The sequence below is a fragment of the Fusarium falciforme genome, chromosome 12 (assembly GCF_026873545.1).
Source record: "Fusarium falciforme chromosome 12, complete sequence".
In the NCBI taxonomy this organism is placed as follows: Eukaryota; Fungi; Ascomycota; class Sordariomycetes; order Hypocreales; family Nectriaceae; genus Fusarium; species Fusarium falciforme.
The window spans coordinates 2,360,207-2,373,612 of record NC_070555.1 but is presented as its reverse complement, the minus strand read 5'-3'; the positions used below and the strand labels follow the sequence as shown (position 1 = coordinate 2,373,612).

Below are 13,406 nucleotides of genomic sequence, written 5' to 3'. Positions count from 1 at the left end.
TCTCAAGCTGACGGGGATAGGAAAGGCATCATCTGCTGCGTCTAAGGTGTCGCGAATAAATGGAACGTAGTGGAAGCTGACAAGTGCAATCAATAAAAGTGATATTATCATAAGCACGGCTTCGTCGTATATCCTTCCATAAAGTCACTAGTTAAAAGATTGCAACCCCGTTCGGTGGGCTAGCAACACCTCCAGGCACCTAAGTTGGCCAACATTAGCAATCCTTCTCGCCATCTGGATGCTTCTCTAACACGTACCTTGAGCGGCATGCTGGAGAAGAAAAAGGACCATCGGCCACGTTTCTGACACTCCTGGCTCAGCTGCTCCAAATCAAAAAGCTCCCCGATTGGCATCCCCCATCCAGCCAGAAGCCACTCGTGTAGCCAAAAGTCTTGGTTCTGACAGGGCCATGCCTCCATGGACGGATGATCACCTGCCACAGCCGCAAAGGACTGGTCCCATAACCACCGCAGCGTCTCCTCCGAGGATTCAATACCGATGGCTGGTGGGGTTTTGTAATCTGCCAGTGTCTTGCATTCGTCGTCGGATAACTTGTCGTAGGCGCGCGTCCAGCCTGTTCGGATAAAGAGAATGTCGCCCTCTTCAAAGGTGGTGCCCTGGCTGCTCGCGACTTCTTTGAGGGTTGAAACTGTTATCGAGTTTGTTTCGAATGCCTTGATCTCAATGTTCTTGGCATCTGCCCATGCTGCGTAGTCTAATAAAACTCCGCGACCGACGATGCCTCCTCGCTCGACCCAGGCTACCGTCAATTAGTCGCTGTCTCTTTGAGATTTTCTCACTATCGTACCTTGAGTCCCGTTAACGGTTGTTGAGAGAATGTCATCAAACGTCTTTCCGTTAAACCACAGCTTCTCCTTCTGGTACGCATAATGACGGAACCCATCCCACTGCGAGCTGCTCTGCGTGTTAAATGTCAAAGTGTCATCATTGACAGCGCGCGGGGCCTTGTTCTTAATATTATGCTCAAAAGGCGCCCGTCCAAAGCAAGGTCTCGACATTCGATTCAGAGGCCAGTCGGTAGACACTCGAACACCATCGCGAATTTCTGCCGCTGCTTTTGCCGTCTTCTCGGGGGTCAACAGGTTAAGCATTCCGCACTCATCTTTGTCACCAAAGAGACCCCAGGCATTGCCATGTGGGCCATCTTTTCTCAACGGTAGAGAATCGAAAGACGGCTTGGCTGGCATGACGCGTATACTGAATGTTGCTCGTGCTTTGATGTTGAAACAAAGAGCTTCCAATTTGGGCTGGATTATGAATCAATTGTAACCCCGCCTTTTGAGGGGAAGATGGGTATCATCCGATGGTTGATCTAGGAAAAGCAGGCTCCGATGATAGGACAGGAAAATGCTCCGTCTTGGCATATCCGGCGTCCATTTCCGACCAACTAACCAGTTTAATCACCGTTAACGGGAATCTGTCTTCGGCCTCTAAAGGCCCGAACCCCTCACCCTCTGATGATGTAACCCCCCTCAGTAGAGTGACATCCCCACGCTGTCACAAAAAGTATTTCCTTAGCAAGGTTTAGCAAGTAACGCGTGTATTGGTGCGCATCTCTATTGCACTCCCAGTCGGGCGACATGATGTCCTCTGATTCGTGGAAGCTCTCGTGTCCCTGGCTAGGTCGACTTGGTCAAGGCTTCAACTATATGCCTCCATAGTCCCCAGATCTGCAAATGCAACATAGATGATTGCCGCCCCAATGGCTCTCCTGTCTTTAACGTTTCTGAGTGGGCCGGCAATACGACCTCTCGTGATCATCGGCGGGTAGCAGGCATCTCCGCATAATACGACTCTGAGGAAGACTAATCAGATGGATACGGAGAGTTATTAAAGTCCCATCTCTGCTGGTCTGCGATTAATCTAATCTATCTGGTTCATGGGCATCTATCAATCTATTCACCCTACCATGGTCTTGATCAAACCTGCTGCCCTTTATGCGGGCGTAGCTTCCATTCTTCCCTTCGTCCATGCAGCAGTCGATGCGTCTGCCAAAGCCTTCGATCTGAGTGAGGTGACTCTCACTGATAGTCGTTGGATGGACAACCAGAACCGAACCTTGACCTACCTTCTTTCCATTGATCCCGATCGTCTACTCTATGTGTTCCGCGCCAACCATGGCCTAGACACCAAAGGCGCTCAGAAGAACGGAGGCTGGGATGCACCAGACTTTCCTTTCCGCAGTCACATCCAAGGACATTTTCTCACGGCCTGGTCGCAATGCTACGCCACTCTCCGTAATGAGGAGTGCGGCTCTAGAGCTGCCTACTTTGCTAAAGAACTTGGCAAATGCCAAGCAAACAACGAAAAGGCCGGCTTCACCGAGGGATATCTCTCTGGCTTCCCAGAGTCTGAGATCACTGCCGTCGAGAAGAGAACCCTGAACAATGGCAATGTCCCTTACTACGCCATCCACAAGACCCTTGCTGGACTCCTCGATGTGCATCGTCTTGTTGGCGATGAAGATGCCAAGGATGTCATGCTCGCTCTGGCTGGCTGGGTCGACACACGCACCAAGAAGTTGACCTACGATCAAATGCAAGCCATGATGCAGACCGAGTTTGGTGGCATGAACGAAGTCCTGGCAGACATTGCCTACTATACTGGAGACAAGAAGTGGCTCGAGGTCGCTCAGCGCTTCGACCACGCTACCATTTTCGACCCTCTGGAGAAGGGCCAAGACAAGCTGGCAGGTCTGCACGCCAACACCCAAGTGCCCAAGTGGATTGGTGCCATCCGAGAGTATAAGGTTTCTGGTCTTCAGAAATACCTCGACATCGGCCGTAATGCCTGGGACTTGACTGTCCACAAGCACACCTATGCTATTGGTGGCAACAGTCAGGCCGAACACTTCCGAGCGCCTGATGCCATCGCCGAGTATCTTGACAATGACACGTGTGAGGCATGCAACACTTACAACATGCTCAAGTTGACACGGGAGCTTTGGGTCATGGATCCTAGTGACGCCTCGTTCTTTGACTTTTACGAGAATGCTCTGATGAACCATCTTTTGGGACAGCAGAATCCCGAGGATCATCATGGGCACGTCACGTACTTTACTCCTCTCAACCCTGGTGGCCGCCGAGGCGTTGGTCCTGCCTGGGGTGGTGGCACATGGAGCACCGACTACGACTCCTTCTGGTGTTGTCAAGGATCTGGCATCGAGACCAACACCAAGTTGATGGACTCGATCTATTTCCATGATGACGAAACACTTTATATCAACTTGTTTACTCCTTCGCAACTTGACTGGTCTGATAGAAAGATTTCTATCACCCAGAGCACGGATTTCCCTGAGAGAGATACCACCACGTTGAAGGTTGGTAGCCAGGGTCAGAACAATGAGTGGACCATGGCAATCCGAATTCCTTCGTGGACCTCCAAGGCTTCAATCAAGATAAACGGCAAAGCAGTTGAAGGCATTGACATCGAGTCCGGCAAGTATGCCATCATCAAGCGGAAGTGGTCTTCAAGTGATGCTGTCACTGTGACACTCCCGATGAGCCTGCGTACAATCGCTGCCAATGACGATGCGACCACAGCAGCAATTGCCTTCGGACCTGTTATTCTATCGGCAAATTATGGTGACTCAAAGCTTGACGCAGTCCCGGAGATTGATCTGGGAACTGTGAAGCGACAGGGCAAGGAGGGGTTGAAGTTTGAAGCCACTGCAGATGGAGAAACTGTTAGCTTGAGCCCGTTTTACGATGCTCAGGGGTTCAACTACAACGTGTATTGGAAGGTCAAGGGCGAGTTGCCTTGAGTGTTCGGATGTGAGCATACTCAGGAGTTAGTTGATGCTCATGCTGTGCCCTTTTAAAGTCAGAGCCTAGCAACATATTAGTCGCTGATAATAGTTCACATATGTTCCTGTGAGATAGTTCAAAGTGAGAACGGCGCGATTGAAAAGACAGTGACTGTACTAAGGCTTCCACTATGAAGGCAGCTAGTCCTACCCTAGGTAGGCTTAAGAGCCATTAGCTTTTGCCCAAGAACAAAGAAGAGGGCGCAAATAAGCACCCTGTGCCTCAATATTAGACCGTAGAATCCTATTAAGAAGCTAGCAACTATACAGTTGTGTATGGGTCCGGCTTGAGACCAAGGCGGTAGGATAATAGAACGGCAGGCGTGCAACACCGAAAGGGCCTCCTCGACGCCGCCGATACAAGTCCGCGGTTCCATTAATAACGAGCACGAACCTACTAGTCCCTTCTAGCACGAGGCTTCGGTAGTCTGCTCCGTTCATTCACCTACTTTCCATTCCCTGTGAAACAGAACAATGAGTCTCTCCACACGTTGCCAAGAGGCCGCCGCCCTGAGTGACACTCTCACCCTTTCGAAGGTCGTGCGTGACCTGTGGGATCCCATCACCAACCCCACGGGCTTTGTCAACCTTGGAATTACCGAGAATACTCTCATGCAAGACATATTGTCCCGCCACATCCATGAGAACATCCAATTGCCAAGGTCAGCCTTTACATACGGCGATGGAACTGTTGGGACCAAGCGCCTGAAACCGGTGAAGCCGCTCGAATTGAGACATATATCAGTCACCAACGGATGCAACTCAGCTATTGGACATCTCTCCTGGCAGCGTGAAGCTACTCTCGGTGGTCTGTTGATGGCGGTGAGTATCTCGATGTTACATAAGGGAGGGGGGAAATGGAAGAAGATATTGTGCCTTGCAGCGATCAGTCAATGGTTGCAAGTCTCTATATACATGTGTCCTGGCCTGATAAACATACTACCCTACACCAACAAGCACAGTGCAATATCTGAAGAGAAAATAACTTGGCAACGTCGCCGCGGTGAAGAGCCGAGTTAGGCAATTACCGGCCTGGAAAGAAAGGGAGGCACCACTACTAACAACACACGGAGAGAATAGTCCCAATCAACATCAAACTCATTTCCAATCCACGCCGTTGGCTTACGGTCAGCCAGATGTCCTGCACCTGCCGGGTTCATATCTGGCCGTTCATTGAACCATTTCGCTTGGCGAAAGATCTCGTCCCCAACGTACCTGCCTCTCTGAAAAGACTGGATCCGCCATTGAATCAGCTTCTGTTCTGAGGGCTTGGCTAGAAACCTGTGCCTACCTTGATCTCTGCTTCTTCAAGATTTCGTTCTGTGGAAAGAAGACAGCCAAATCGTGTTCGTTGATCGACGGTACCGATGGTTTGTCCAGCGTCAAAGGGCTTGATGTGCACAGTGAGCCCGAGAGATCTAAAGACCACAAAAGTGGCGGCATCGACGCCTTTAAGGGTGTGCAGATAGCGCTCGTAGTACTCTGTACCAACAAATCTCTCAGGGTACTGGTACGCGCACCAGTACCCGATAACCCCGCCGTGCCTGAGTAGATGTGGGCATGAGAGCATGGCTTTGGTCCTTTCATAGATAGCGTAGAGTGCTGAACCTGGTGTTTTGGCTTGAGGTTGGGTAAGGCCGCCAAGGTAGTCGACAACCCAGAGTTCGTAAGTGAGCGTGACGCGATGTCCGGCTGTAACTGGCAGAACCTCATGCTCGCAATCGCTGTAGAAAGCATCCCATCGAATACTTGGAGGATAGCCTCATTTAGGTTGCTCGAGGCCTACAGTCTCCCTTCCCTTCGAGACAACGCGCAATTGGCCGCCTAATTGCGACATGACATCAGCGGGCCTTGAAACATATTGGCGCCATCTGGAATGGATGCTACTTACCTTCATACGTCGTTGGCAGTGCTACCACGAGCGAACCAAAGTGAGTGTGCCCACAGGGAGTATCGACGTGCGGTTTGAACATGCCTGATGGGGCGGAATACACGTTCAGCTTATAGAGCTTGGCCAGAACACCCCACCGATCCACGGCTTGTTGCTTTCCTGCTCTGACGATGTTGGGCAGGAGTTCACGGCCAATGGCGTCCAAAATGCCACAGTCGTAAGGGTTAAAATTGGTTGCAAAGCAGCTGGCTTCCATCGCCCCGGCCTTGCGGATCTTTTCATCCAACACATCTTTGCCGTCGCGTCCGAAAGTGGCGGGTCGGCAATCTTCCACCAACTCATCCAGACTATTTTCCCAAGGCTTTGGATTGGTGTAGCAGCCGGCGAGAGTAAGGCGCTTGCCTACTTTGTCCTGATGCCAGAATATGGCAGGCTCGGGGCATGTTGGCTTTTCTGCCTTGTCAAACCTATTAGGCTTGGTGTAGCTAATGTCAAGGGATCCGCTGCAGGAGAATTTGGCAGTAATATCGTACTGCGTGATTGCATCTTGGAGCTGGGTGAGTAGTATCTCCCCGGAGGTTTGGTTCTGACAAAGCTACACGTCAGTCATGGTGGTGTGTTTAGGTGCGAGAAGGGCGTATGCCAGAGTAATCGACTCTTTAGGCTAGACCCTAACGTGCATGGTTTAATATACTAATGAGGATGGAAGAATCCCTACGTATCCCCGACTTTAGATATTGACCTGATCTTGACTCCGCAGATGGCCGGCCTCCGGCAGTCAACCTGCAGCTCATCATGACGTCAAAAACTTCTCGTTCCCTGCTTTAATTACCCCTTCAGCATGAAATGGACAACAGCATGTCTTATCTTACGTTGATTTTACTTCTTGAGCTGCGGGATGCCGACCACCCCTGTTTGTCCATTACTTCATGAAAGTATTCTCATGATTAGCTTTCGCTTGTCAGCGGCTTTACGACCAATAATCGTTGCCGTTTCACATTTCATTTGCGCTGTAACCCTTGCCTGTTGGAGTTAGAATCGGCTCAATTCATAACCCTTTGCTAAGTTGATATGTATGACGACCAGTCGGCTTCCCGCAGAAACGGTGGGCCTCCTGCAGCTCAAGACCAGGTCCGTTGTTGGGGTCAGGCATTGATTGGTCCACTCACAGGCCGCCAGAAGACGTTGTCGTGGGGTAACCAACAAAAAGACATGACTAGATCTAACGGTAAGCACTTGCTGCATGCTTGCGACTGGAAATATTATAACCATATATAAATCAGATTTTACAGCTAATACGCCCCCTATGAAGTCCTAAATGTACGCCAGTGACAAGCGATAGAGGTTCCTCGACCAAAGTTGAATGCAGATATTAGGGCAATAAGGAGGTTTAACAGTATTGATAACAAGCAATAGCACGGTGCCCGCTATGCTCCAAATTTTTAAACGACCTGGTTTTGATACTTCCCAGCCTGCTATTGCCCAGACACAAAGGACAGGTTGCTCAGCCCAGAGTCCCTTATAAGACTGGTTTTTAATACAGGCCAACAATGATTAGGCCAGCCACCACAGCAGCCGACAAGACAGGTACGGCCTGCTGAAGGCCAGTGTTCCCATCATCATTATCACTTCCCTGATCATTATCATTGCTGTTCGAATCATCGTTGTCGTCATCGGAGTTGCGTCTATCCCCGTCACTGCCGCTATCCTCACTGTCGTCATCGTCATCGTTGTCCCCATCGTTGTTCGACCCAGAGCCCCCTGTAATCTCAGCAGCGAGATTACTACACACACTCGATCCAATAGGAATAATCTCTGAAACCAGCGGCTCATCACTGCATGCTGTCCACACCTGCCGGTAATCGGGGATCTGGTCACTCTGCCACTCGGTGTAGCTAGATGCCCATGCCGTAAAAGCGCTGGCCGAGTCGCGCTCCGTGATGGTTGGGAGCTTACAAGGGTCTTCGGTGTTATACATGCGACCCAGTGCAAAGGCCATAGCAATGTTGGAGATGGACCTGTCGGGGACGGGGGCGTCGGTCGCGTCGGCGGCGAACGACGATATAACGGTCGCGCATGCTGTGCCGATGCCGAGGCTCTCCAACGGCGGTTCCGAGATGACGCCGGTCTCGGTTGGGATTCGAGTCTGAGCGGCGGCCTGCAGGGCGGCGCTTGCGACGAGGAGAAGCTTAAACGTATGCATTTTCCGTTGAGCAGTATATATAGTTGACAAATTTCAACAGCTCTTGTCAGCTGTGTGGAACGAGTGGCTGGCTGTTAGAACATGCACGTCTGACAACGACTGTTCGCCCTCTTTATGGGCATTGGACACCTAGTCGCCAAGACGTGGAGAAGAAATTGTTCATTCCCTGTCGGGCAGGAATATACTATAACAGGGCGCAGGGCCAAGTCAATAGCCAAGAGATAACTGGACTTGAGGCAATAAATGTCCAATCCGAGTTGTTGCTTTCTGCCTATTGCAACCATGCCAATGCTTGGTGAACAGTTGTGGAGGCTTAGCCCGCGGTGAGAGGGCTGCCAAGTGCGTAATCTCGGGCTAAAATCTCTCCGTTTGCCATTTCTTCTACTTAAATAAAGGCTCCATGTGAAGGCGGCCCTGCATGGCCCTGGTTTGTCTCTCCTTGGCGTGCCCGGCTCCCCGAACACAAGATGAGGGGTTGGAGGGAAGCATTGACGACGGTGGGAACTCTTCATAACTCCTAGATCTTAAGCTGACATAATATACCTCTCCCTAGTCCCCTCAAACGAGAGACCAGCACCGTACACAATACCTTCTATATAACACTCACCTTCTAACCCATCACCATTAGAGCTGATAACGAAGGGTACTAACAAGCCATGCACGACGACGATCTCCTGGCCAATGGAGGTGTCTTGAAGCGCGAGCCCGGTATATTTTCGCCTTGTGACGCGGAAGCGTGCGCGAGAGAGCCTCTTAGCTAACGAGACAGCTGTATGCCAGTATTTCCAAGTTTTGTCGCGCAGTGACTGTGGCTGCTTCGGGAAATCCACCATCTCCCCGATAGAGGTGACAGTAGAACGAATGCCTTCGTGGTCGAGGTTATCATGCCGATGCTTCTGCCTCTCTCTTGCTTGCTCAACATCTTAATCATTAACTCCGTCCAAGCTGCTGATGAAGCCTTCGTAAGCGGTCATGCCATTAGTCGTGTCCAAGTGGTCGTGGAGAACTCCCCCAACGGGAATACGGAGTTTCAGGTTGGAAATGCTGTTACCGGTCGGGTACGCGGCAAGGCCAGCGATGGATTGCCGTAGAGCGTTGAGATAGGTGACGGCATCGTGAGTTCTTTCGCGAAGTATTTCGAGTGAGCTGACAAGATCACGTCGTGGACCTGGAACTCTTGGCCATCACATACAACAACAGCATCAGAGGCAGTATCAGTGTTGTAGTAGCTGAGAAAAGTGTAAGAGGGCACAACTTCTACTCAGACGGCCTGCCATACTCTTTCAGCAAGGAGAGAAATGTCTCGACCGGTTGAGGTGCCATTGTGAGACGTGACAGGGGGGTCTGGATAAACAGTGGGTTGAATAGCAGCTTCCTCCGCTTTCAAATCATCAATGAGAGGCGGTGGAAGCGGGAGAGGAAGTAATGGTTTGTTGCCCCGCTTCTTCTTTATATCCGTGGACAGATCAAAGGATTCGACGGACTTCCAAAAGACAGGGCGTATCATACAAGAGAAATAGAAAGGTTAAAAATTTCCTTAAGTTAGTTCTGATCGGTCCTAGTGGCCCTTTAAATATCTTGAACTGCCGGTTTGCAGTAAGAGATGAAGGTTGAGTCGGCCTCATGGTTCGATCCCGACTCTGCATCATGTGTACCGAGCCAGAAGAGACCCGTCAGGGCATCACCATTGTGCGTCCTGCCCTCCGCTGACCAGACCAGCTCACCGCTGACTGCCTGTAGGACTAGTTCGTGATGCAAAACTTGTTCTCTTGGCTCTACGTATGCATCAAGTCTCCCGAGCAGAGACGAGTCACACCCTTAAGAAACGACGTTAGAATTATGTCAACTGGAGCCATCTTGGCTCGTAATTAAGCTTAAGGAGTTAGAGGAGCTAAAACGTAGAGAAACAGACTAATACATGCGGATACCTATGCCTCTATTTCCTGTGGCGGCCGCTTTAACAGCCGTTTCACGACGCCACACAGATGGGCGTTTTTAACTTGTCACGCCACGCGGCCTCCCGCTGTGGCGCGATAATTAATTTCAGCTAGAGGGACCAAATACGGATCAACCCAGCAAACTATTGAGATTAGCCTGCGTCAGTCATCAATAGTTTGGCCCACACTAGCGAATCTAGGCATGGCCACAGCGCCACCTGAGAGTTTGACAGCAGGGGATGGACCATGAATAAATAGGGACTCGCGTCGAGAGGAGATTTTTGCAGCTGCACACTCTGTCATTGTCGCTCTTTTGGCTGTCTCTGGCCCTTACGCTCGTTTCAATTGTTTGTGAATATTGACCTTTTTGTCTGTTCGAAATGGCTCGACGATCTCTTTTCGCTGTCGCGACGCTCGCCTTTGGCATTCTTGGTGCTAATGCCGGTCCTTGCCGACCTGCCACGACCGTGACGAGCGTCGTCGAGACTTCTTCGACTGCCGTGGCTGAGACATCGTCGACTACTCTGGTAGAGGCTTCGTCCACTACCGTGGTAGAGAGCTCTTCTACCACCCTATTCGAGACTTCTACTTCTCTGGCCGAGTCCTCATCTACTACAATCGCCGAGACCTCGACGACTTCTGAAGCGCCAGACTGCGACACAACCCAGGTGCTCGTCAACCCGAGTTTCGACGACGATGACGGCGCTCCCTGGACTGGCATTGGCAACCTCAGAAGCACCTCTGAACCTCGCACGGGTAGCCACAACCTGCAAGTTCCATCCTTCACCTTTCTGTAGAGGCCTATCCACTAACCTTCTGACATTAGGCGCGCCGTATTCAACGGTGGCGGTGTTGAGACCTACACATTTTCCCAGACCCTGACCAACCTCAACGGCCCCTACCGACTGTCCTACTACTGGCGCGTTGCCGGCATTTCCTCGTGGATGCCAGACCCCGGCTTTAGCTGCAACATTGTGCCCACCGTTGGAACCCGTCGATTCAACGGGGTGAGCCCCTGGAACGGCGCGAACTCTTGGACTGAGGCCACCGAGATCTGGACTCCGTCGAGCCCCTCAGGACATGTGGACCAGGCTACGGTGTCTTTCAAGGTCAACTGTAATGGCGATTTTAACCAGATGGTCCTCGCAATCGACGATGTAACCTTTACAGAGATCAAGTGCGAACCCATCTCAACCTAAACAGGCGGATCTTTTGACGCCGAGATGCTGCTGACCGAGACTTGGACAATGAGATACGGGTTGGAAGAGGAAGGTTTGGTTACATATTGGAGCAGTATATATTCCCTTCATTGTGTGGGTTATGTACAGACCCCAGCCCTTTCGCAAATATAACTTGTAATCCGCCTCCAACCATACCTCTTTTCCCTATTCATACGCTATGGGTCCTGGGAAGTCCGATGCTATTTACGTTCTTGTCAAGACAAGTCCTGTTGGATAGCTCCCTGATAACCAAATTACGCCCAAGACCATATGAAGCGCTATATTCAACTTGATTCGCATCCTATGTACGAATATCCAATGTGAAACTTCCTATCACGTCCTTCTGAAGAGGCTAACCTACGCCTGGCACGCTGTGAAGTCCTTCAATCCAGCATCCGGAACTTTCTCCTTTGGAAGACACAGGTCGATATCCTCACCCTTCAGGTGTTGACCGAAAACACGAACATGCTCTCGCTACATCTTGTCAGTTTCACCATTTACCACACGGTAAATCACACACGTACCTCGGTGATCTTCAAAAACTCATCGTAGATGCCGTCAGATTGCATTCGATCACGGACGAGGTCTACTACGCCCCCCAACAGGGCAACAACGGTAGTAACCTTGCTGTCCCATGTCACAAGAGCCGAGACTAGCTCACCGTCGACGCGAGTTGACTCTGTGCTTCCGTAGGGGTCTATAAAATGTGTGAGTCACATGCCGCTTATGAATATGCAGATTGGACTTACTCTGCATTTTCTTGCCGACAATCATGTTTCTCCACCACGCCAACCCCACGGCCTTGTCAAACAAAACGACTGGGAACGCGCCATACGGAGTGATGACATCATGATACTGGTCCTTCTGGCTTGCAATTGACGGAATTCCAGCGGGAGAGATGTAACCGATAATGGTATCAGTTTCTGGGTCGGTCGAGTTGTTGACGGAGGCATATAGGCCGGGAGACTTGGTGACCACAGAGTTGCATGTGCGGGCTCGTTCTCCGTTCAAGAAGAGGCGACTAGATCATTAGCTTGGCTTCTTGTTTCTTTCCTGGGGTACTCACCGGACAATGTCAACGTCATAGTACGGAAGCTCAAGCTGATTCCAGATCTCATGGCTCGAGAACCAAAAGCCTGGAGTTGTTAGCCTGGGCATGACTGAATATCAACGTTGGATCAACAAACCCTTTCGCACGGTGATTGGGCCAACGCCGCCCTGGGAGTACTCAGTCTTCTCCAACTTGGGCCTCTTGTACTCCCACAGCTTCTTCTTATCAGCCTTTGACAACTTGCTGAAGAATTGCAGAAAGTAGGTGAAGAGCTCGCCCTCGTATGGGTCGTCGAGGTACGTCTCAGTCTCGCACTTGTAAGACTGCTTAGGGTGATCGACTGGCAAAGTCTGATCGGTGATTTCAGTCACGGCGCAGACTCGACCTTTACCGATATAGAATATCTCGGCAGCGGTTGAGGCAACATAATCGAGCCAGTCTTGCCAGCCGTCTGCGATCTTGTGGAACTTAGCATTTGGCTGCTTCTGCAAGGCTTCGATACAGGCGTAGACGGCCCAAATGAGTTCTCTAAGCACCACATTAACGCAGCTCATAATCTTGGACATATCCACTCACCCATTATCGAGACCAGGGACTCGGTTATCCCACCCATCTTGGGGCTTGATGTCTTGGATATCGGTCTTAATCCAAGGCAGATAACCACCAAAGCCCGGATAGCTTTCATTGAACTGAAGGTAAGTCTTCAACTTGGTCTCCATGATGGAAGCCGCGAGCCCTGGCGCTGCACCAAGATTTTGTGGTGTCAGAAAGCGAGCAGCTTCCTTAGAGCCAGAAATGGCTTGAGCGTAGAGCATGATTTGAAGCGCCTAATGTACAGTTAGCGATGATATCAGAAAGAGTAGCCTGAGCTTACCTCTTTGCTTGCAGCACTAAAAGTGTGCTTCTTAGTGCGCTTCCCAGACTTCCAGTCAAGCTGGGTGCCATCATAAGACATGCCATTGGCTGTGTTGTAGGCCACGTCGTTTTGATGGAATTTGCCTTCCCAGTACAGAAGATCCCAGATGAAATCGTCTGTATGGTCAAGAACATCTTGCTGCGACCACTCGAGGCCAAACCGACAGGATGGTTTGTCGTTGCGCTTGTAACCTGGTCGAGCCTCGACTAAGGACAAGGACGCCGTGGCGGCACATGCCAAAGCTAGGAGACGGCTCGTTGAATAGATCATGACGAGGTGGGGGAGATTTGGTGTAATTGAGGGAACCGCCTTGAGGCATCAGAAAGGATGAAAGTGTATGGATGACTTATATAGGCGCTTGC

At 50.8% G+C, this 13,406-nt stretch overlaps 4 protein-coding genes and 1 pseudogene across 5 annotated transcripts, besides 1 other annotated feature; 2 read left to right on the top strand and 3 right to left on the bottom strand.

Moving 5' to 3' along the window:
• Positions 1–151: 151 nt before the first annotated feature.
• Positions 152–1,232, bottom strand: NCS54_01452800 (annotated as a pseudogene). Its single transcript has 3 exons — positions 809–1,232; positions 258–760; positions 152–199 (listed from the first exon to the last, which is right to left on the bottom strand).
• Positions 152–1,232: a sequence feature.
• A 698-nt stretch (positions 1,233–1,930) lies between these two features.
• On the top strand, positions 1,931–3,784 carry NCS54_01452700 (Hypothetical protein; the record flags this gene model as incomplete). Its single annotated transcript, XM_053159674.1, has 1 exon — positions 1,931–3,784. One exon carries the CDS (start codon positions 1,931–1,933, stop codon positions 3,782–3,784), a length of 1,854 nt encoding a protein of 617 aa, XP_053015649.1.
• A 1,315-nt stretch (positions 3,785–5,099) lies between these two features.
• NCS54_01452600 (Fe2OG dioxygenase domain-containing protein) lies at positions 5,100–7,920 on the bottom strand (the record flags this gene model as incomplete). The annotated part of the gene is made up of 3 exons (XM_053159673.1): positions 5,100–5,518; positions 5,718–6,303; positions 7,267–7,920. The coding sequence occupies 3 exons, from the start codon at positions 7,918–7,920 to the stop codon at positions 5,100–5,102; spliced, it is 1,659 nt and encodes a 552-aa protein (XP_053015648.1).
• Positions 7,921–10,237: 2,317 nt separating this feature from the next.
• On the top strand, positions 10,238–11,056 carry NCS54_01452500 (Hypothetical protein; the record flags this gene model as incomplete). The annotated part of the gene is made up of 2 exons (XM_053159672.1): positions 10,238–10,626; positions 10,684–11,056. The coding sequence occupies 2 exons, from the start codon at positions 10,238–10,240 to the stop codon at positions 11,054–11,056; spliced, it is 762 nt and encodes a 253-aa protein (XP_053015647.1).
• Positions 11,057–11,434: 378 nt separating this feature from the next.
• On the bottom strand, positions 11,435–13,314 carry NCS54_01452400 (Hypothetical protein; the record flags this gene model as incomplete). Its single annotated transcript, XM_053159671.1, has 7 exons — positions 11,435–11,551; positions 11,602–11,774; positions 11,827–12,098; positions 12,144–12,213; positions 12,265–12,656; positions 12,705–12,955; positions 13,003–13,314. 7 exons carry the CDS (start codon positions 13,312–13,314, stop codon positions 11,435–11,437), a joined length of 1,587 nt encoding a protein of 528 aa, XP_053015646.1.
• Positions 13,315–13,406: the final 92 nt, after the last annotated feature.